The sequence below is a fragment of the Chaetodon auriga genome, chromosome 5 (assembly GCF_051107435.1).
Source record: "Chaetodon auriga isolate fChaAug3 chromosome 5, fChaAug3.hap1, whole genome shotgun sequence".
Taxonomy (NCBI): Eukaryota; Metazoa; Chordata; class Actinopteri; order Chaetodontiformes; family Chaetodontidae; genus Chaetodon; species Chaetodon auriga.
The window spans coordinates 8,899,045-8,923,287 of NC_135078.1; the positions used below are offsets into that span (position 1 = coordinate 8,899,045).

The 24,243-nt window shown below is 42.3% G+C and overlaps 1 protein-coding gene across 5 annotated transcripts in view; it reads right to left on the bottom strand.

The window, feature by feature from the left end:
- LOC143320412 (ral guanine nucleotide dissociation stimulator-like) overlaps window positions 1-24,243 on the bottom strand; it is a 50,762-nt gene that overhangs the window by 11,429 nt on the left and 15,090 nt on the right. For 2 of the 5 annotated variants that reach the window (XM_076730013.1, XM_076730011.1), the window contains exon 2: window positions 443-747. In XM_076730013.1, the coding sequence (XP_076586128.1) occupies window positions 443-747 (305 nt within the window). Of the gene's footprint in view, window positions 1-442; window positions 748-14,061; window positions 14,403-21,311; window positions 21,550-24,243 lie in introns of those variants that run through there. The other 3 variants (XM_076730010.1, XM_076730008.1, XM_076730009.1) reach the window with 3 other exon arrangements.

Genomic DNA, 24,243 nt, shown 5'->3' on the forward strand with positions numbered 1-24,243 from the left:
TGTGCTCCCTTACAGTCAAGAGAATGACAGCCTTATTATTTCCAGTGTTACAGCAGCAAAGGAGATGGTGTAATAGCAAGAAGCATCCAGAAAAAAAAGAAGCTAGATATGATAAAGTAAAGCAGACAAACCCAGTGATTTGTGGACTACTGTTTGGAAGCCTCAAGTTTGGCATTATGGCTGTCACCAATTTGGTTTTTTGGGGTTTTTTGGAGCCAGAAGTCACCATATTTGGACAAGAGGGTGGAGCTGAAGAAGAAGTACTCTATCCTGATTGGATCTGACTGAAAACGTGAGGACACAACATGGTAAGGACATGCCAATCACAAGGAAGCCACACCCTAACGCGTACCCTGTTGATCGTCTGTTTAACTCTAAATGGGTCCATGAACATGATGCTGTAATGAAGACGTGAAAGTAGCGTCGTCTGCCATCACTGTACCTGTTGAGCAGGAGATCCAGCACCTGCTTGGTGGTGGCGAAGGAGCGGTAGGTGCAGAGGAAGATGGTTACATAGGTGGAGTCTTTGCCCCTGAACGCCGACACCATGTACTCCACCAGCCTCTCCAGCGTGCCGGCCTTGATGGTCCGCACCTTGCAGGTCTCGTAGAGGCTCAGGGCCGAGTCCGTCTCCACGCCAAGCCATCGCTGCCCCTTGCTGGCAGACTGATGAAGCTGCACCTTCCTCAGCGTGATGGTGAAGATGGCGTCCTCCTCGGCCTCCTCGCCGATCTCCTGCGTCGAGCTCTGCGAGACAGAGAAGACTGCAAATGAGACGCTAGACTCCAACTAACAACAGCTGCTAAATCCTTAAATTTCGTGCTACAATACAAGTTCGACTTTTCACGTCGGAACAAGCTTTTCAAGTATTTGCTTGGGGCAGATTAGAGGGAGTTGAAGGCAGAGGAAAGATGCCACGGTTACCATGCGGAACGTCGAGTTAAAAATGGCCGACATCTCATTCTGGGATGAAACCCTTTAATTATGACCATCTGTGTGACCTGGCTCTCTTCTTTTTTGGCCTGTCTCTCTGTGAGTCATACTCTCTGAATCATGTGCGTGGCCGTGCACAAACAAACAATAGCTTGTTACTAAACAGAGCTTACTGGATAACTGGCACTACAATACAAGCTGCAGCCTGTATATACCAAACAGGCATGAATGAGGGCTCTGTAGGCTGTCGCATGTCACCATCGCGGCATTTTGCTGTTGTTTTCTCTAAAACCCAAAAAACAAAAACGCAACAAACCATAAAACAGGAAAGTGAAGTTGACAGAGAGGAGGGAGTTTCATTCATCATCACAGCTGTCAACAACAACACTTATGCATGTGACCCACATGGGCTCTGTTACATTACCCGATGACATCTACAGCTGTAAGAAGGCTCAGGGTTCTTTATGGAGATTGAGTTTTCAAGTGTAAAAACAAAATTTTTAGGTGTGTAAAATGGCTCGGTAATAGCTGATTAATTGATCAGCCAATCAACAGAAAATTGAGCTGCAATTATTTCGTCATCTTTCAAGCAAAAACGTCTGTGCTTGCTGGTTTTGCCTTCACAGCTGTGAGAATTTGTTGCTTTTCTGGGTGTGAAAATAAACTGAATCTTCTTAAAATTGTGTTGGACATATTTCACCAAGTAGAAGTACTGAGTTAACACATTTTCTGCAGGTTTTCCACAATGTCATGACATCTTATAAACCAAGCAATAATAAGGCAGATTAATCAAAATTATATTGTTAGCTGCAGCCCTGCAAACAGTATCATCAATCAAAGCCGCTCAGTGTAGTAACAGTGTGATCACATCATGCTAAGTGTGGAGGCTTATTCTTAACTTAGGACCACATATGTGTGATGAAAGTCAAGGTTCACCATATCTCACAGCTTCTTCTGTGAAAAGGAGTACTGAGCATGTTCCACTGACTGAAGAAGCCCATGAGATCCAGTCAAGCTTGGAAAAAATTCTAGGAAGTGCACCTTGAGTTCAGGACATTTCACCACAGATTAGAGAGAGCTTTATAAACCATTTACAAAACTCTTGTGTCTGTGTCACGCCATCGAATTAGTTCATCCCACATGAGACTACATGACACATGATTATACCACAAACACCGCAGTGCAGTCTGTGAAGACTACGCATTGCTGCATACAACATGCTATGAGATTTCATCAACCAAAGAAACTAACATTAGCACACAGAGACGTGCAGTATTAACACAACATATAAGACGTATTTTCTAAGAAATGTAAGTGCATTTAAAGTGTTTGTTTATTTAGCACGTTTGTCTGTTGTGATGCAGTGGAACACAGTTCACTGTGCTGAACATCGGACTTGATCAAATATTCTCTTCAACGCTGTCATGCTATGCTTGGTATCAGTATCAACATGAAGGCATGAAAGGGCAGTGAAGGTAAAACTCTGCACCAAGTACTGAATGAACACTGAAAACTGACAACATCAGCGGTCTGTGAACAGCAGACTGAAACCAGTAACAGTATCGACTGGGAGGATGTCAAAGTCATCCATACTGTCATTGATTTTAAAAGCACCACAGCACTGTTTTCTGTACTCGTAAGGCATGAAAGATACCAGAAAGTTTGAATTTGTTTAAGTCTTATATAAAATGTAACTGACTTCATTGAAGTTTTTGACTGAATTTCTCTTCTTTTCACTGGAATCTGCACTGCTCAGTGTTAATACTCTAAAACCTAATAAGAACAGCTGAAAGCCTCACAGTTACCACTCTTAAGGACTTATGCCGCCTGCTATCACTAACAGAGCTACAAAATCTCATTCCAGTTTCACGCAAACATTTCATACAACTTCAGTCTCATAACTACATACGACACAGAGAGCAGTTTATCACAGCAGGGGCGTCCAATCAGCAGCTCATATCATTGCTGAAAGATAAACCTTGACAGTCAGAGCGCTGAGGCTGTTGAACACATCTACCCTAAATAGCAGAGCTAGAGTGGCGTGAATCATTGAAGCCGAGGCCTCGATGGAGGAAAGGCATGTAATCTGGCGTGCTACAGTCATCGGTTACGGCCTGTTGTAGTGCATCCTGGGAGCATTAGTCATCGCAGTCCATTCCCAGAGCTCAGTGCGAGTCTCTGCTTGACTGCCTGCCTTTTTGGTCAGCATGTATTTGGTTACATCTCAATCAACGCTAAGTCCCTCTGTTGTGTTTTTGTTACCATGGAGATAAGCTCATATGAGGATGGCTGTGAACTTGTATAACCAGAGCAGTGAGCGATGCAGCATCTTCAACCACTGCTTCTACTGTTCTTATGTCATGTTTTGGACATGATAAAGAAGTTAAAGATGTAAGTAAACTGGACAAAGTCAACAAAATGTTATCAAATGGCAGAAGAAAATCCAAGCACGCGTGTTTGAAAAAGCTGAACTCTCTACTCTAACATGCTTTACTCCCGATTCGTTTGACGAACTTGCCTCACACAGACACACCTGACGTTGTTCCTGGTTTTCTTTATGTGTAATCCGTCGATTAGTTGGGAAATATAAGCCAGAGGGATTTAAATGATGAACTAGATTTGTAGCCAGGTCATTACATTTCTCCTGAAAAAACATGTTTTTGGAGAATAATGGAATTTCAGGATGCACTGAGGTCAATGGCAGATTGACAGACAATGAATTTGACTAATCTAGAGGAAATAAAATGACAATGAAAATACTTGGTAGTAGCAGCCCTACATTATTCAGGTAACAACGAGATCAGATGGCACAGCTGAGTCAAGAAAAAGATCAGCGTCAGTCCTCCAACAAGAGAGTGAGATCATCAGCTCAACAACCTCCAACAGAAGAAGACTGATGCTGTTCCACATGCTCCAACAGCACCAATGTGTTCTTATACACACAAAAGACAACTGGGTCAAGTGCAATAAATGGCACAGAAACTGGCTCTAACTGGATCACCAAACATCTGTCCACTAAACAAGACACCGGTGAGTCCTGTGACTTCTGTTTCAACAAAAACTAAAAAAAACTTTTCCACTCTGATCAGAAGAGAGAGGACCCAAGTGAACACAGGACCTGAACTTCAGTCCCTACAGAGTTTGTTATAGAGGGAGGGTGTGTTTGACAGATAAATGAGGGGAGAGAGGACAAACCCCTGAACTGTACAGTATAATGGCTGAGGCACAGCTGCAGCTGAGGCCTTGACAGCAGGAGAGGTGCTTATCAGCCAAACCACAGAGGCCACGCTGCTATCACTTCAAACTCGGAAAAATGCAGCACTCAAGGGCAGCGCCTCGCTCCATCCGCCGAGTCAATTCCCACCATAATACTCCTATTCATGCCTGCTCCAGTAAGGACGAGCGTTGCCATGATAACCAAACTCCTACAGCCTACAACTTGAACAAAGCCGTGAACGATCAATACTTTAAATAGAAGGGTTCGGTGTCACTTCAAGGGCTGAAACGTTTTAATACAATGAGCAGAACTGATAAAAGCTGAGCTAAGGTGAGGCTTTTGAATGCTAAAATGACAAAATATTGAAAATTAAGACATAAAGACCAGAAGTTTACCTGTTAACCATCAGCAGAAAGTCAGGAAGCAGGAGTGGGCGAGACCACTTGAATTAACGAAGGGCTCTGGCTGCAGGTGGCAGGTTGTGCTCAATCTGAAGAAAGCAATTTACACTTGCAGCCGGTGATGAGGGACCCTTTTTATCCAGACCACCCATTGATTTGCATTGCATTTCTTACAAGATGAAACCTCTGTGGGCACTCAAATAACAAAGCTAAAAAATGTGGAAAGATCTTTGCAACTGAATGAGAGTCGCAGTCTTTCAGCAGACAGCGAGCGTCAGACTCTGAACATGCCACAGCGTCTCAGCTGGATCCCAGTGCAGCCGAATTTTCTGACAAACAAAAAAGAAAAAGTGTAAATAAGAGGGATTTCCTCTCAACTGCGGACAGGAAGCTATCCCACTTGTTTCTTTTTTCAAAAGTAGGTCTCTCACATTCCCTCAGCCTGACTCACTGCTTAGTCAACCAGATTGGCACCATCCTGGTTACAGACTGGAAGTGGCTCCTAAAGATAGCCAGGAACCTGTTTCAACACCCACCGCCAACCCATGATCTCTTTTTAAGAGGCCTGACATCTGACGATATGTAACTGTGAAAGACTTTCACCTCGCTTTTCTTTCATCTTTTGTGCTCACATTTGTTTTACCTACACTTTAGCATTAGTTCTTTGCGTCAGTGCTAGTTAGCACGAGTTAACCATCACGGTGTACTATTTGACAGGAGAGCCCCCGATCTCTCCACACATCTGCTAAATGTATGAAATATAAATTCAAATACATGAACTGGATAGTGCTGTTATTCTGTATCTTAATCATATCATCATTCTGTTAAGTGTTTCTTGGCTCCTCGTGTGAGTTTGAATAAAGTCAGAAAATGGGAAAACTCCAGCAGGATCCACAGAAATGTCTGGCATCCAGAGCCGGCCTCCTCCACACTCGCTCCAACACTTATCAGATGTACATTTCACCTACACCATCCTGACTATGAATGACCATGAATGTGCATGTGGGCTGGAGGAATGTGAGGCAAATAAAAGTGTCAGCAAAGAGTGATGACGCAGAGAAAAGGAAATAAGTTTCCACAAGGGGGGAAAGGGAAAATCAAGTCACATGAGCCTGATGATTTGTTCTACTGTTGAATGAATGGATTTATTGTTTTTGTGTTGTTGTTTGCCATTTAATTGACATGAACTTGATGAATGATAGCTAAAACTACAGAAATAAGACCCAGGAAGTAGTAGATGGGAATGATACTGAACATTTAAGGGAGCAACATACAGATGTCAGCACCTCACAAACTCCAGCCTCACCCTCAGTGTTAACAGCAGGCTAAACTGTTGGCTGACCCGCTCCCAAGCTCAGAAACACAATCATGATTCTTCATCCAGAAATCCAGAATTGTTTATCTCGCTTAACAAAAACCTCCCATCTTGATATCTGATGGTGTACAGTCTGCATAAACACAGCCACCTGGCACCGGGACAGATTCAAACAAACACACAGGGACAAAAGTAAACCCTCATTCTGAGCCAAATCCCCTCAAGGCCAAACAGAGCTCTGAGAGTGTGTTGGGAGGCGTCTGCCAAACTCTGACACTCATCAGCAGAAAACACACCTGCCTCAGTAGAAATGGTCCCATTTCAGAGTTTCCCTTACTACTGCCTTGGGGGTGCAGTGTGGATCATTGGGAAATAAAATAAAACATAGTAAGACTTGTACAATAAGACTCCTTTAACTGTTAGTTATTCAGATTTGTTTGTTCAGGTCCTAATGTTCAGTCACATAGGCCACGAGGCCCATCCGACCCCACAAAGCAGTAACCCGAGGGGAAACACTGCAGATGACCCTTAGAAAGCCCCTCAGAACTTTGCTCTCTAAGTGGACCATCAGGGAAACTCCCAGTGGAAAGAGAAAACCTGCCCCCAAAACAGTCAACACCTAAACAAAGCCAACAATAGCATGCGCCCATTACAAGCCTGTAGCACAAGCCAGCGACTTCCTCTTGCTAACAATGGCAGCGGAGAGCCGGTGAAATCATTTGGATGTGGGGCAAGAGACACAGTGGGAGAGTGGGTGGAACCAAGTGTTCAGAAAACTCTTCAGGGGTCTAAATACTGAGGCAGCGGGGCATCGGCAGGCAAAACCTCATTTACTCACTGTAATCCTCGCTTTACGAGAGTCAGTGAAATGGCTAAATGTTATCCTGCTACTTCAAATTGATTGATTGAGCGAGTATACAACAGAGAGCTGAATATCATGTCTTGAAGTGTAATGAGTTGTGGATACATGATAAAACACGTTATTGCAGCTAAAATCAAACTAAAAAGAATCAACACATAACTTCACATAATTCCATAGGAATCCATCCAATAGCATCCAGCATGGCTACAATCTAGTTCAGATTTATCAGGAAAATGATATAAACTCCAAAGTAGCTGAAATGTAAAATAAGCCAAATAAAAGACTATAGTTAAAAGATGACAATGATAAAAGGACAAAGACGCCAATTAACCAGCGGCCGTGTGAAGGAAATGTTCTATTTATATTAGCGTAGAGGCTGGTGAGAAGCATAGCGATCACCAGTACTGAAACAAATGTCAGTGTGACGGAGCCGAAAATATCGAGTCTCGATCCTACGAAACAAAAACTCCTTTCTTCTCCTCTTTGAACAAACATACGTAAGACAGCGTGCCTTCTGCTGCCACCCGTCCCTGCCCAGACGCAGGGGACGCAGTACTTTCTGTCAGTCCTGGACACCTTCATTTTCAAAGGCTTTTTTTTTTGCCTTTGTTTGTTTCTCTTTCAGCAAAAAATCGATATGAACATGAACAAAGTTTTTCTGTGAAATTAAGTTGACAGATGAGCCGTGGGCCAAAGAACAACTGATTCGATTTTATAGAAGACCTCAATTCACATTTCCTGCCATCAGATTCTTATTTTCTGAAGCTTTGACTTCAGACATACTCCAAATCTTCAGGGCTTGTTTACAGCATCAAGAAATGGATGTAAATTCAAAGTGACGGGAATGACTGGTTTGTTTTTGAGTGCCTTCAAGTTATTCGTACTCTTTGCTTAATTGTAAAGCGAAAGTTGGATTTAACCCGTGGCTAAGTGCACTGCTGTCCGTGTGTTGCCTGAAACTGGCTGACAGAGCTGCTGTGACAGGTATTAGCAACACATGCCAGCCGCTAAACTGGCTTTGTCAGCCATTATCAATCACCAACATGCATGCACACAGTTTCATTAGGAAAATAAACCTCTTATCTTTCAATAGAGTCTGGTGGGGATTCTGGCAGTGACCTTGTCCCAGTTTCTTTTATTTTCACCTTTTCTTTCCTTTACTATTGTATGTTGCTGCTGGGCTTCGGATGACCTGCTTCACAGACACAGACCTGTTTTTTTTTTTCTGAAGCTGCAGCTTCTGGAATATGAGTATTTACTTGTTTTCCATCGTTTTATTTCATTGTAAATCAAATACTTGGAGTTTTTTCTTCCCTGTTTGCCAGACAAAATAAGACATTGACAAAACTATATCAACTCAAGGTCAATTTAGTCGCTTGTTCAGGAGCTTTTGACCATATCTGTGCAGATGTTCGGGTTCGTGGAGAGTCAACGTCTGCATTTCCACAGAGTAAACTCAAATTGCTGATGAGGACTGTTTAATATGGTCGAAAGCTCCAGAAAATGAACCTTTTTAAAACACAAAAACTGCTGTGCCCAGAGACAGCGTAGAGAAGACATCCATGCCCCGCATGGAGGGACCAGATAATCCTGCTGAATCAAATCAAAGCCTTCCAGAACCTTCTGTCCTGCTCTGTCCCTGCTTCCACTACCTGACTCATTAACGAATACTTTGAAGTCTTGTTTTGAACAAATTATAAGGCAAACTCACTTTGTGATGTTCTTTCTCTATCTCTTGTTTGTGTGATCAAAGGTTTAAATCCATTTATGTGTCCTCAACAGGTAACTAATTGTCAAATTTTGCTCCAAAACTTCTTGTTTTCTAGACATACTGCACTGGGTTGGGGGACATGTCACAGTGTTCCAATGGCCACTACAAGCAGCAAGTTTGCGACGTTTCTTAGCTTTTTTAGTCAAAAGAAGATACAAACTAAACTCACAAACTGTCAAAGAAAAGAAAAAAAAAGAAGAAAAAGAAAACATTCTTACAACTATTTTCCCTATTATACAGAAAAAACTGTACACTATCTGAATTCAAGTTTCTCTCCTTCACTGACCTCAAACTAGTTTTATTGTCCTTAACTCATTAGAAAACACGTTCATTCAAACTCGGCAGAAACAAAACAAAACTCACCAAAACGGTCTTTTTTAGTCTTTCCACTGTTCCATCACCAGCTCTGGTTTGGTCAAAATAAACCCTTAATTCTCAGAGTTAGAAGTGAAAATATTCTGGCTCTGCAGGCTTTTCCCGCTGCGTCTCTCTGCTGTTGCTGGGTCTGTCACTGAGCAGCGCCTCTCACTCGGTCGTTGGAGGCAGACCATTAATTCAGCAAAATAAAATGACAAAAAAAATTGCGCCTCCAAAAGAAAAACAACCGCAGATGGACTCAATCGACGACAGCTGATATATTTGCCCAACCCTAGTATGAATTACAGAGGAAGTCACATCTGACAGACTGAAAGTTTCAAACTAAGTCTGCCCAAAAATCTATTCTCTCCTTAGCTGTCACAGTGAGGTGGCCAGGTGGGGCACCATCATGCATGTAGAAAGATCAAAACCAAAATCTGTGTTCACAGGTACTGACAGCCAGTGAAGACTGCACACGAGCACAGGGTGGATGGATGTTTGTCAAGAAATAGTTTCAGTGCATGACTCCCCCTAAAATAATGTAAATTAGTTTCTGTATGGATTGAACTAATGAGATACAGTGAGATCTCCCTGCTGTGAACCTTGATGCTAGGATAGGCTAATCCCGTCTTGGCTCTAGCTCTGTAGTTCACACTCACAGAGATGAGGCTGACATCAATCTTCTCATCTCATTGAAAAACGCAGAAATATTCCTTTTAAAGTGTAAGATTTATACACTCTGACAGATTCAGATTTGAGGTTCCTGCTTGCTGCATATCTCAGAGTCTGATTTTGTCCCATATTTTAACTCAGTCCAGATGGGAAATTCAAAAGGGCATCTTCATGCAGCTTGTTGCTGTTCAGGGTGATCAGAACCCCTCTGATTCACTCCAGTCACATGAGGGGGCAAAAACTCTTTGATTAAAAGTGTCTCTATCAGTTACATCAGTTAATATGTTTTTCAAAGCGGCCTTATGTAAAACCAGGTAATTAGACTACACCAGACAGACAGCGAGTGCAGAATCAGACGATTTAAGTATTTTTCCAGGAATCGGGCCTTCACATTCCAGCCGCTGTCTGTTTCTGTCGTTCCGTCTGCCGCTGAGATCCAGCACTCAGCTACTCGACTCTCTTCAAAATGAACCGCGGAAACAAAAGCGCCTCTGTACCGACTCGGACGTTTCGGCTCCCGTTTCTCACCGCGACGCCAAAAACTTCCGCCTGCGCATCGATCAATGCGTGAATCTTAAATTAGAGGACCGCGCAGCTCATCTCCACTCCTTCACACTGCAGCCCAGAGTGTTCGCACAAGACATCTCCTCCACGTGCCTCAGATCCTGCGTTTTCTATTCAGTCTCAACAGCCGACGGCTCGCTGAAGTCACATTTCCTCACTGCAGATCTGGGTCAAATGGATAAAAATACCTGCAGCTAACATGACAACGAGGAATCTCTAAACCACTATTGTTTAATCTCCTGTGTCTGCACTGAGATATTCTGTTTGTTTCTGATTGCCTGTGAGATTACTTCTTCCATGTGGGTTAACTAGAGTTTACTGTGTTATTATATCATTCATCTGGCACTGTTCGTAAGCTTGGCTGAGTCACTGTTAGCACTGAGGACAATCAGACCATGTTTTCAGATCAGTTACAAAAGCTCTGTGTCTCTTATTTCACCATCAGTTCATAACTGAGCATTGATGACCTACAAAAACTGAGCTGAAGACTTCCAAGCTGAGTCGCTGTGAGGCATGAAGGTGAACGGAGCCACGGAGACAATAGCAGCTCTGTAGTTCAGGCTCGTTTGTCCAACAGTCCTGAACTGGTCTGAACCGTCCTGGGAGTCCAGGAGCTGCAGGCCTCGCTCTCTGATGTCCTCTGCCACCAGCACAAAGTGATTATTAACTGAATGAGGCGACGGTTTGAAGGACATAGTGTTTAAGGCCTCTTGAGACAGTCTCAATGAGCAGCAGTCCTTTCTTTGTTGAGCAGTGTTTTATGTCAGCTTGGCCTCTAATCCTGCTGCTTTGCTTCTGGACTAAAGCTCTCACAACTCCACTCTTAATGATGGCTATTTTTAGCCTGAATGCACAGTTGTATACTGCAGCTTCTTACATCTGTGTCAGTGTCGTTTACTTGGCTGCCATGAAAATACGATTACAGTGGGACCACACAGTTACATAAATTTCAAACAAAACATATCAAAAAAAGGCTTAAACACGTGATATTCACACAGCTGAGTGACACACTGTGAGACACTGCTTGCCTGAACACTAAACAGATTCTCCCAAAGAATGTATTGTGTACAGCTATGACAATCTTCCCGTGGTCAATCATTTTAAACAAATGCATTTAGACTGAGTTCCTGTACAGATGCTTTAACATTTGGCTTCTTTGTTGTGAACTCGTACTCATACGCTGAAAACTGTATTAATTGAGTTGCTGATCAATTGCAATTATTTCAATAATCAATTACTTTCTGAGTAATTTTCCAAAGAAAAATGTTCAGTTTTTCATGGTGTCAGCATCTCAACTTTAAGAATTTGATGCTTTCCTTTGTCCCACATGATCGTTACCTGAACACTTTTGGAGTTATGGATGGTTTTTGGACAAAACAAGCTTTCTGAAGCCACCACGCTTGGACTTACGATATGTCAACAGGCAGCTTTCACAGCCTTCTGACATTTCATAAGCCAAATGATTCACTGAAACAAATGATCGGTAGATTAATCAATAACAATAACAGTTGTTGGTTGCAGCCCTAATCAGCAGGCACAGTATCAACACCAGAATGAACGATTACCCAGCTCTTTTCTTATGCGGGAGGTGTCTGCGTCTCCTTGGTTCAGTCACAATGGTTCAGTCTGGCTACAGTTTAATAAAAAAAAAATATTATATAAAACAAACATGAGCAGCAACTCGTGCACTGAAGCTTAAACTTCAGATTGTGTGTAACCAAATAAAAAATCCAAACTGATCAGCCAGCATGAAGCCAACATTACTTCTTTATCTGCCAAAGTCAGATTTCAGCAGCATTTCACACCTTTTATCATGCTAAACAATAAAAGGAAGAAAAATCTGCATTAACTGGGGCGACGCCATCAGAGGCCGAAAACACGGCGGTAAGTTGATCTGTTAGCAAACCTCATTTGATCCCCCCAGCTATATGACACAATACGTGCAAACTGCACTCTGACGCTGGTTACAATGAGCTGGAGGGATCAACAAATGACTGACTCCAACTCACCCCCTCCTCCACATCATCCCCAGTGACCCTTCATACTGTAACAGAAGCACAACGTCGAATAACATTCACCTCAGCCTCTGATCTGAGGGAAGAAAGGCGCCAATTGTGGAGGAAACCCCTCGGCCGTTGTACGACGGGGATTAAGCATTAGGTAATTGTGTTAGAGGAGAGGATTAGATTAGAGCAGAGAGTCGAAGCAGAGCAGGTTAGCTGAAGACGAGAGCTGAGCTCAGGAAACGCAAAGACACATGTACAGTTTTTAATAATGAGCTTGTGATATCAGTCCAGGCCTCGCTGATGACCAACAGAGCAGAGAATCAGAGAGAGAACATGTGGACAGACAGCAGAGAACAGATGGTCTCCATGTGACGCCGTCCTCGTCCAATCCCAGGCCTTATATAAGACCGATAAATATGATTACTCATCCTCCCTCCTTATCTGATCGAATGCACAAGATGTAAGGAGCGCAGTGATGGAGAACGTTCCGCTCAATCCATTAAGAAAGGACAGTTTTCAAAGATAACAGTGAAACTGTATCTTTGCGCAGCGGGTTGAAAAGGAAAGTTACACAATGGGAAATAAAGAAGTGGGGTTATGGATATGAAATGAGGTGAATTTGATGATGAGGATAAAAAATACACTGCCAGGAAAGCATTAGCGTAATATATTTAGCCGTGCTAGTGGCGTGGCTCTGGGGATGGCAATGTCAGTCGGCTGGTCCAGACTAAAATATCTGCAACTACTGGATGGATTACTGCGAAATACAGTAGAGACATTGCTGTACCTCAGAGAGTGAATCCTGATTAATGTAGTGAACCCCTGACTTTGCCTTTAGCGTTTGGTAGAACTTAAACCATTAATCAATAAGCTGCTCAGCACAAAAATAAGCAGCTTTTATTTTAACAATCAATTAATCGTCTGAGTCTTTTCAGGCAAAAGTCACCAAACATCCCCAAGTTCCAGCTTTTTCAATTTGAGAATTGCTCATTTCCTGTGTCACTGTAAATGAAATCACAGCTGTGTCTTAATGCAGCTTCACAGACTGCTGATCTCTAATAGACCCTGTCATTACTTACAACTCTGGATCATAGCAGGAAATACCAACTTGTGACATGACACACATACCATCTATTCTCAGTATCAGTAGTATCAGTGTTTCACTACAGTTTGGTGACTGAGTGACATCTGCACTGGAGGGTTTCATTAGGCGTCTCTTCAGCATTGAAGTGAATAAGTGTGCGTGCAGAGGGGGGAGTGATAACCACAGGGGTGAAACCAGTGAAAAAAGCAAGTCATCCTGTTACAGTCTTCGCCTGCCAATGTCTAAGGAGTGTCTCAACAGTCTCAGTATTTTTCACTGTTAATGTTCTTGTATTAGTTTGTCTACTTCACGGGCTTGTCTAGTCAATGACTTCATACAGAGTCCTGGCCCATATTTTCTCATGACTCAGCATTTGCCATTGATAAGATGTTTAAATAGCATGTACATTATTATAATACGGATTAAAAATATAGGATTAGTTGATGTCTTCACGTTAGATTACATTAGGCTATCTGATGACAAGAAAAAGCATCATCTTGTACGTATGAATTTGTTTACTGCATATTTTGGATACAGCTGTTCATAAGTTGTTTAAATATTTAATGAACTGTTTTCTTGAAAGTGGGTTTGACACAACCAATTAAGAACCAGAGCTCCAGCAGACTACAGTGAATCTGTCTCTGTGGATATCCGTAGTTTTTCTGTAGGAATGACTTTTAATAAATGATACTTGGTGCCAATTAGATAACGATCAAGCCAGGAACCCCAACCTAGACCCTCAAAAGCAATTTGGGTAATGTATCCGCCTGCACGCGCTCCTGATCACAACACAACAAACCGCATCATCTAACGGACCTCAGCCGCCTCTCATCCCTCCTGCAGCCCCGGCCCCGCCACTTCCCCCGGCCTCCTCCTCACCTCCAGCAGCGGCAGGTCCGGGTCCAGGTGTGTGAAGCTGTGCAGGACCACCGGGCTGCGGTCCTCGACCACCTCCAGCCTCACCCCGTCCCAAATGTTCCGCACCCTCCACGACGAGTCAAACATCTCGACCAGCTGTCCCGGCTTGACGCTGTGCGCCTCGGTTTGCATCCCCAGAAAATAGACCATGGATGCCCGCGGAGCCGAGTGCTCAGTCACGGCAAAAGTAGCGACATTTTGACCGTTTTTAGATGCGATTTTAAACCGGAGCGTCACTGCTGCTGTCTGTAGTGCTGCGGTTGTGTTGGATCATCGCTGCTGCCTGTAGCGTTAAGGGAATCATGACTCAGACGGGGGCTTTTCCTAACCCCGCCCCCAGCGTATGCTGCCTTCATGGCGATCGGAAATATCAACACTAAGCATGTGACGGAGGATTAATGTTCTTGAAATACTGGTTATATTCATTCTGAGAAAACAGGGCTATAACCTGTTACCATATGACTTCATGCAAGTTTGATCTGATCTTTCTAATCTCTAGAACAAGTCCATGTTTCACCTAAATACAAGCACTCAACAATGAGCAGCTGATGTTAACTAAACCTAAAATTATAAAATGCTGGAAAACAAAACAATAAATAATCATGTGATAAATGACAGCATAATTTTTTTTTTATCTGTAATGTGTTGTGTACGCTATATACACACATGTATATTTGCACCAGTTTCTACAGTATGGTCATTTGTATCTTTCTTGCATTTATAATTTTGTGTTTTTCGTATATTGCTCAAGCATGTAATTTTCCCCTCTACAGAGCAAATAATTCTTATTTTAATTAAGGTTATTATTTACGAAAAAAAAAAAGTTTTGAGTTTTAATTTATGTATTTGTACATTCTCTCAATTATCTGGATTTACCTCATATACCAACTAGTTTTTGTATTATTAAAATTCTAGATATACACCTGTGTGAAAAGCATTAAGAACTTTATCCGATCATTCAAACAATATCAAAATATTGCATTTCTGCCAAGTAGGCTTTCATCAACATACAATTTCCATCAAGTAACCACCAATAAAAGCACTATTTTGTCACAAAGCCCTTTCGTTGCTTTCTAACAAGGACTCTTCTGAGCGTTAAGTTCATCTTTACAATGCGTTTATTATGACATACAAGTTTACGAGGTGTTCCTGAAGGTAGCCTTGAACTCCCCCACTCTTATGTCATGCCTTTGGGAAATGATGGCGGTGTGTTGTTTCTGCTCTCACTATGGCAGCAGGCTGGTATGGGAAAAGAAAACACACTGATGTACAGTTTACTGTCCCTGCTGTCTGACGGAAACACACATTTACACTGCGAACATTAGAAAATAGCTCAGTACAGTAGCACTAACCACAAGTAGTACTGGCCACGATTTAAAATGTACTTATACTTGATTTGAACATTTTTATTTTATGTTTCCATATACTACTTCACAACAGTTTAGAGGAAAATATTACATATTTTACTTCATTTTCCTCACATTTATGAAAAAGCTGTAGCAATGACTCACATTTTTTGCAGATTCAGATTTTTCAGATTCAGATTCAGCAAAACATATGATTAAATATTAAGTTACAGCAGCAGTACATGAAGCAGCCAAAGTTAGTCTGAGTAGCTACAATTTTACAACACTGCTTGCATGTTCAATGCATAAATAACAAATATCAAGAGGAAATAATGTATGTAACAGTGTGAAAGGGGCAATTCTGCATAATGTGTATTTTTACTTTCGATGCTTTAATAACTAATTAATCTCACTTGTTAAATTTTTAATGACAGACTTTACTTGTACTTAACACACAATGATATCTAACAGAGCAAAGCATGAAAACCTCATTACTGAACAGCTGCAATAAAAATACTATTTTCAACACTGTGAACAAAATGCATGTGAAAGACAGATCCAAGTCTGAGACAAACCAGCAAAAACTGACAAATGCTGCAAATCTCTCTCTGTGAACAAGAAACAACACCTAAACACAAAGATCTGCAGTCCCCTACATAAAGAAATTGTTTGGAAAACTATGATCCTATCCATTATCTTAAATGCAAGAAAGCACAACTCTTCACAGACCTGAAATAACATTAACTCTCTGTTTTGCACTGCAGTAAACCTGCTGAACTGACTCACCACGACAATTCAAGCCCATGCATGTTTTCTACTGGAATCTACTGTCCAGCGTTGGAGGAGCCTCATCACAGCAGGAGCCTGCCAATTTGACTTCTAACACTGCCTCCTGCTGGCCAATGTCAGGACCAAACGTCTCATGCCACACGAAGACATCTATCATCTTAATAAGATGCCTGCCAAGCCTTTAAAATGATTACAGACTCAAATGAATTCAGCCTGTTTTAAATGAGAAGCAGATCATCAACAACATCAACAAATCAAATGAACACAGCGCACTGGCGGCCCCGTATTTTACAGGTAATTCATTAATGTTGAACTTTAATTAACATTTATCTATTTCAAAAATGCTTTGGGAAGAGAACGAAATGTAATCCACGCCGGCTTTTCACAGTGACGCACCAACAGGAAGAACAGGTGTGAAAGCGATTGAGCAAATTTAACAAAAACATCTGCTGCACCAGCTGAGGCTGAATCCAACCGCAAACATGTCTGACCTCTCTGGCCTTTCTCATCACCAGGCTTCATAATCACTGCTGCGCCTCATAGCTCGCAAATCTGCAGCTGCTGGAGGAGAAAAAACCCGAATGTGTGTGTGTGTGTGTGTGTGTGAGAGAGAGAGAGAGAGAGAGAGAGAGAGAGAGAGAGAGAGAGAGAGAGAGAGAGAATGGTGAAGGACCGATAGCACTTTTTAAGATCAATACTGACACTGATTCTTTTGTACTTAAGTTACCAACAGCTGATATTTTATGCAAAAGAAGCATACAATGTTTCCCCGCAAAATTCTGTCTCTAGAAGACAGAAACAAAAAGAATCAGAAAGATAAGACTTTGTTGATCACACCGGGGAAACAACAGCAAGAATAAACAGGAGAGGCAGAAAAAAGAACAAATAGAGAATGAAATCAAAATATTGCCCTGTGAAGAGGCTCACCAGCAGATCTTTCATGCAAAAACCCATAATTAGACAAAAAGTTGTTCATTTAAACATGTATTTCAACTGTGGGTGGAAAAAATGACCAGCTGAAGTCTGCATAATGCTGTTTGTTTTGTGTCGTTTACGGCTGCTCAGATCGAACAAACTGAGAAACCAGGAGGGGCTTTTATCAAGTGCCAAAAGCTGTTGTTCATAAGGGTGACAAATGCAAGAAATTGACGGAAAAAAGACAGAAAAATGGCTTGTTGTCATCAAGTGACTGCAAACAACGTATTCACATTTAAAAGATGAGGCTGATACTAATCTAAATTTTTCTTACTGTCAACAAATCCCATGACAAGACCAAAACTAACAACGTGTTAGTCTGTCTCTCAATACTTTCTGACTTTGTTTTTTAATTACATATTTCAAAAGGGCTCAGTAATTTCCAAACCAACTGGTCACTGTGGTTTTTTATCAAAGTGCTCTCAAAATACCGCATTTGTCTGGAACTATTTTCAGAGGTGGATTAATTCAAGTTTGGTGCTCTAACGAGTATATGGGGCAGTATGTGGGATTAAGGAAATTGTTGTCAGCCTTTCTACTTTAACATTCAGCAAACAGTGAACAGCTGACAACAGCTTGTAAACACCGACACTGAGGACAAGTCCAACTGCAACCTGATATACTGCAGTGCATCGAACACCACAATGTCTCAACCTAAAAGAAAGGAGTGAAGACAGTTTCCATGAAGGGGTGCAACCGATGTTTTAGTGGTGTCTTATGTGACTGCTTCCTGTCACATCTTCAAGGAAAAAGCTGCTGTCTTTCAGATATACAACCCGCAGAGACATGCATGCAGAACAGCATGCTCCATACGACGACGAGGAGAGGAAAAGACGAGCTACAAATGAGCTGCTAGCGTCAACCTCTGGATCAAAATAGGAAGTCACAGAACATATCTGCCATTAGCAGAAGCTTCGGTGTAAAAACATCAGATCTGTCTTCCAAAGACACCGGTATGGGCTGAATCCCGGACATTTCTAAGAGCTCAAAGGGACAGCCAACTTTCAGTCTGCTGTGATTTAACTAAGGCTCTGCGTCCATCTGCTGGAAATCAATACCAGAGCATGTTGTGCTGCTGCTGTGGCTCTGGCTGATGCTCCGACATGTTCTACTGCTCCCTGAGGAGAGTGACGCTAACAGCCTCCCTTACTCTCTCTCTCTCTCTCTCTCTCTCTCACACACACACACACACACACACACACACACAAACACAAACCACAAGCTTTTACTCAGATGCATACACAAATAGATACGAAGCAGCATAATTAAAGAAGTCGACCACACCCAGCAAGAGCCTGACAAAAGTGCATGAAGACGAGGAGGCCGCATTTAACACGGTCGACCAGACCGACAAAAGATCTCTTTCATGATGATGAGGTTCAAAATTTCAATCAGAGCAGTGACCTCAGTAAGATGTTTTAGTCCAGGTGATGCCAAACAATGCAGAAAGTTATTGAGAAGTTTTACTTCTGACAGAATGCCTTTCAGCAAGGCACTTCACCCCCAGTGGAGGCTGACTGGGCAGCCATGGAGGCCTGTGGTTATACTGGGCTGCTGCCAGGCACACAGTGTTCCCCAGTTCTTCACAAACAATAAATATGTAACAAATAAAAGCCAATGGCAGCACCAGACATGGACAGAGTTACATAAGAGGAAAAGAGCAGGTTAATAAAATGAGAATAAACTCATTATAAATCTATAGTTGCACATGCAGAAGCCTGAACATGAACATCATTTGGAAGAAGCGACAGGGAAATAACTAATGAGCAGGATTTTTTGACATACATTGGTTTGACTGAGATCCTCTGTGTGGCCAAAATGTATGTGTTTTACTTTTTCGACATATTTGGGGTGTAAACCTGAAGATGTGAAGGGAAGGTATGATATTTTCCTTTCCGCAGAGAACCAAAACCAACTCCACAGCTCTTCTGAGCCTTTTAGCTTCTTTTAGCTTTGTTTTTTACATGACATTTACTGTACGACTCAGTCAAAAAGCAGCTCAGACAAACCCTCTGTACAGCACCTGCCCTGCACCGGATGACAGACAGAAACTGTTAGCAACTAGCTGCTGAACAGAACTGAGCATTCAGCAGCTAAAGAGCCCGATATTCTTCTCAGGAGCTGGTGGAGAGCAAACTAGAGCTAAAAGGACTTACATTCATCAGGCTGACACAAATATTTGGGACATGAGAAGTTCTATAAATGTAAACGAAGGGTGTTACAGTAAAGCGCTACCAAGTAATCATGGAAAAAAAAGCTAGAAGAAAACAAATGAACTGCAATGCTGAACATTCAGAGAACATCCTACATTTTCTGTCTGCTCCTTCTACACCTGTGAAAGCCGCTCAGCCAAAAGACAGCACATCGAGATGATAGACAGGTGTTGGGGTGACAGAACCTGACCGGCTGAGTGGGACGACAGAGGTACAAACAACACGTTTCATGGATCTCACAAAATCTGGCATACGGTCGCTTTCTAAACCCAGAATTGATGTCAATTATTCAGTCTATGTTTTTCTACATAGCCCCAAATCACAAATTCCTTTAACTGAGACCCCAGGTTGACTAGATCCCCTCCCATCTGAGGATCTCTGATTGGACAGCAGCTCACAGGAGATTCACAGATCTGAGATGCAGACAGCAAATCAGACAAAGCCAGAAAATTCACCTGGGGGCTGACTTCTATTTTTAAGACCAATTAGACTTGTAAATTATGTCATGCGGCTCCTGATTTTCAGAATCAAATGGCCAGAGTGAGGCTGATGTGGGCAGAGAAAAGGCCGTCCTCCTGCTCTTCCTATTGTCTCACTTTGACAGCTCTTAACAAGAGCAGACAGATGAGGTCAAGCCTCTGCACTGTTTCATGTCGCTGTGAAGACAGAACACTGTAATGACGCTTAATGGGATCAGATTATAGTCAGGGAGGCATCTATTATGTCTTCTCAAATGCAGCAATCTCTTCCCATTGCAGACGTGTCGTACTGTGATACAGGAGTCTGATTACTGACTGAACGTTGTGCTGCTGCTTTTGGAAAAATTTCACCAGCAAATCAAAGACCAAACAGTAAGTCTTGACCTAATATCAGAGCTGATGCTGACCTCAATGAATGGATCGACCGCGCATGACCACCACATGAAACACAGCTTCTTAAACACAGCCTCTTAATCCATGTTATTATAAAATTCACAGTTTCTTCCAGCCGTAAACAGCGATTGGGTCATTGCAGCCAGCAGACTCAGTTAGGACGACTGCACTCCTGGTGCATAATATCTTATTTATTCCAATGACTTCGACACAGTGAAGTAGCTGTTACTCAGATTTTAAATTCAGGAAGTGATAGCTGTGGTAATAGGGATGACTTTAGATACCAGAATCAGTAGTCAGACAGAAAAAGTCTGATTGGTGCAGCCCAAACTGAGTGTGTTCACTACATGGGCCGATTAAACAATAAATATGCATAAAACCTGCATGGCCATGGGGGGCCTGCCTGTTGCTGTCTTATCTATTTCCAGTTGTTACGAGATTTATTCACAAGACATGTACGATATTACTGTGAATTCACAAGTTTAAGTCAAGTCTCAAGCAGTCAAAATGAGGTAAAGTTGACATTTTTGTGACTGAAATCCAACTGGAGTCCAAGACTGTAGTCGGACAGATACTGTTTGAAATGAATATGAATCATCAAAGAAAGAAATCATATTTAAGGCGTGAGAAAATGTTTACACAGAATCAGGCAGCAGTCATTCTGAAAGCAAAAGCTGAGATGTCAGTAATTTTAAGGAGAAAGGAAACTGCGTCTCATCAACCAGTCAAATTAAAGGCACCTGTGATTTGTACTTAACATGAAATTAACCTTTAGAATTGCAAATTCATCAGCAGATAAATGGTATCATTAAAAGCCCTGTAAATAGTGTCTAACTTGGTTTGCCAAGCAATACAAGAAACTCTGAGTGTGGCCTGAATCAGCAGGATGACCTCTCAGTTTATAGACACTGTACAAAAAAGTCACAAGTTCAATCCTTCACAATGTGTCCTGACAGAGACGTCTGGGGCAAGAGATCCAGCTACATGCCTGACAATAAAACATCCTTAAATCCAACCTGTCTGCCTGTTCTCCTGACTGTCCGGTAATAGTCCTCGCCATCCCAGAAGACACCTGTCTTGACCAGCAGTCCACAGGTCCACGGGCTCCAGCACCACATCGCGACGTTGCTCAGAACCAGACCACAAGCCTCAAGATCCAAATGTTCCTGCAGCAAAAACCCATCGAGGACCCTGGAAGGCTCCCACTCTTCATGTCACAGATTGACTGAACCCCTGTCGACGCTCTGCTCATACATATTTACTTTACCAGCTGTGTCAACAAACGAGAGGAACAACACTAGAAAAAAATTAACTTCTGCTGGGAAAAGGGAAAATGGGTTTCCAGAAGCTCAGCAGGTCCATCCATGTCTGTGAAAGGTGAAGTGAAACCCTTCTAGAAACGCTGCCAAAACCTCCAACAACAACACTGCAGCAGCGTGGTGCTCAGACACTTCAGAGGTGGCGAACAGAAAATGAAAGCTGAAGATGAGTTTAAAGGAACTTCCTTCATTAAGTAAAGGAGGGAATTACCACCAACCGCAGCCCCGAGGCTCAGGCGCACTCTCAGTGGCTGGTTCAGTAAACCTGCTCCACGCCTTCGCCAAGTCAGAGAGTCCTGTTGCATTCAGCTGGCAGGAAAACGACACTGACATGAGAGTTACGCAATCAATCATTCACAATAAAAAAAAAAAAAAAGGTTTTTGTCTGTATTTAGGTCTGTTTTTTTAAGACTGGATACAGCCATTATGAATTATGAAGCTATTCAGCTCACTGTCAGACGTGACAGAGAGAAGCAGCAAACTGTCATAATGGAGAAGCTGACATTGTTGAAAAAATAACTGAAACAACATGATTATCAGAATTGTTGCTGATCAATTTTACGTCTATCGACTAATCAATTCATTACCGAATCATCTGAGCTCTTAAAATACATTTAATAATCAGACTTTCAAGCACACGAGGAGAGATTTGATTTTTGCATCTACAGACCAACAGACGGCCCTTTTCTGCTGCACTGGGAAATGAACCCCATGAGAGGGTTTCCTAGTAACAGAGAGGAGAAGAAGCTTCCCATTCACACTCGGCGGAGCAGCTCCGGGCCGAGCTGCCTCTGACAGCCTCTGGATTCATTCCCCGCCATTATTTCAGCCAGGAGAGCCATTCAGGTGCTCCTCCGAGGTCCTGGCATTTAAAAGTGCTTTCTCATGCCAACTGAAGCCAACTGGGAGATCACTGGGAAAGCTGCTCTGCTCTGACGCAGCCTGACAACCGCCGCCATGGCAGGAAAAACAAAGCAGCCTCTCTGTGTTTGTTAAGAAAATGGCTGTCAAAAAAATATTCTTTCACTGATTGAGTGTAGTACCCAACCTGGGGTGGGGGGGGTTGGGCCCCTCCAAAGGGTGACCAGGTAAATGTGAGGGGTTGTGAGATGATGTGAGACATTTGTATTCAGTCTTTGGACTTTTCTCTGATGTTTGCTGTTGGAGTAAACTTGAGCAATTTGAGAGCATAAAGCAGCGTCCTGTGAGCTCTGCCGGCTGTGAGCTGGGAGTCAAAGAAACAACAACAACAGAGGAAAACAAGAAGAAACGTACTGAAGCTAATCATCAAGTACACTTTCTGCTCTGTTGACAGTCTGCCAGTTGTTAATATCCTGTCCCTCCCTGTCCAGTAGCTGTCCCTGGTGTCTTCCCACCTGCCCTTGAGCCGTTACTCCCAGCAGAACAGTCTATTGTGCTGTCCAAGCAGCAGCTATTATCCTGCCCACCTCTCTTTGACTCTGGCCTGCCTGCTTAAGCCCCTTTGGACTTGGTTGCCTGTTGTGACTGCCTGTCTGTTGCTGATCCTTTTTTTTTTTTTCCCTGTTTAACGACCCAGATCAGCCTCAGATCATTTGTGGGGGCTTTAGGGACCAAGTGGGAGCTCAGAGTCAGAACGCTAATTGCCTGAGGAAGAGAATCTGCATACTGTTGTCCATGAAAATAATAACACATCTAAACACTGGGCAGGAGCGTGACTTGGCAACAAATAAGACATTAAAATATAACCGCTCCTTTCATCCAGGTTTAATTGTTTATGATTTGTTTCTACAGTAAAAACTCCATTTATGATGATGCTCATCATTTATTTAAGTGCCCAGAATAAAATCCTTCCACACAGAATGAACACTCAGTGAGCGTTCACAGGCAACATTATCAACAAGCCTGCAGACATCCATTCATTTCCTTTGGAGCCGGCGACAGTTTGACAGCTCGATCACTTGGCAGCTCACAACAGTTGGCCGCAGTTAAACTTTTCACCATCATTGGCTGTCAAAGTAATCAGATTTCTGCACCTTCTTGCTTTCTGATGTGCTTCATGCGCGACCTTTCTGCCTGGCTAACTGGAGAGACGACTGATCGCAGCCAATCAAAAGCTCCCAGTCTTTGAAGACTGAACAGCTGCTTAAACTGCACTGTGGGCAATTAGGAACTTAAAAAATTTATTTTTAAAGATCTTAATCTTATGAAAGATCTCATGATGTGAACTAGTTCAGACCCATGCAACATTATGAAAGGAAATTAACAAAACTCAACAAACAATAATAGCTCTGATAGGCAAAACAAGAACAACAACCATAATTTAAATGAGAATTCATGATCAATCATTTTGATATAAATAGTGTGTATAAGATCCATGTTCAACATTCTAATATTCTATTTTAAAAGTCAGTGTGGCAGGAAATACTTTAACGAATATTATTTGAAAATGTGTAAGCTCTGTTTGCTTTATTTGACTTATTAAAGGCCCTGCACACTCTGCTAAACACACACACAGCTGATCTTAATCATTTTGTGTGATCAGACCTCCTCTCAGGGCCGTGTGGGTCCAAATCCTGCTTAATTAACAGATTGGTTGCGCGTGATAGCTGGCTGTATTATTCTGACAGGCAATGATTTTTCAAGTGAA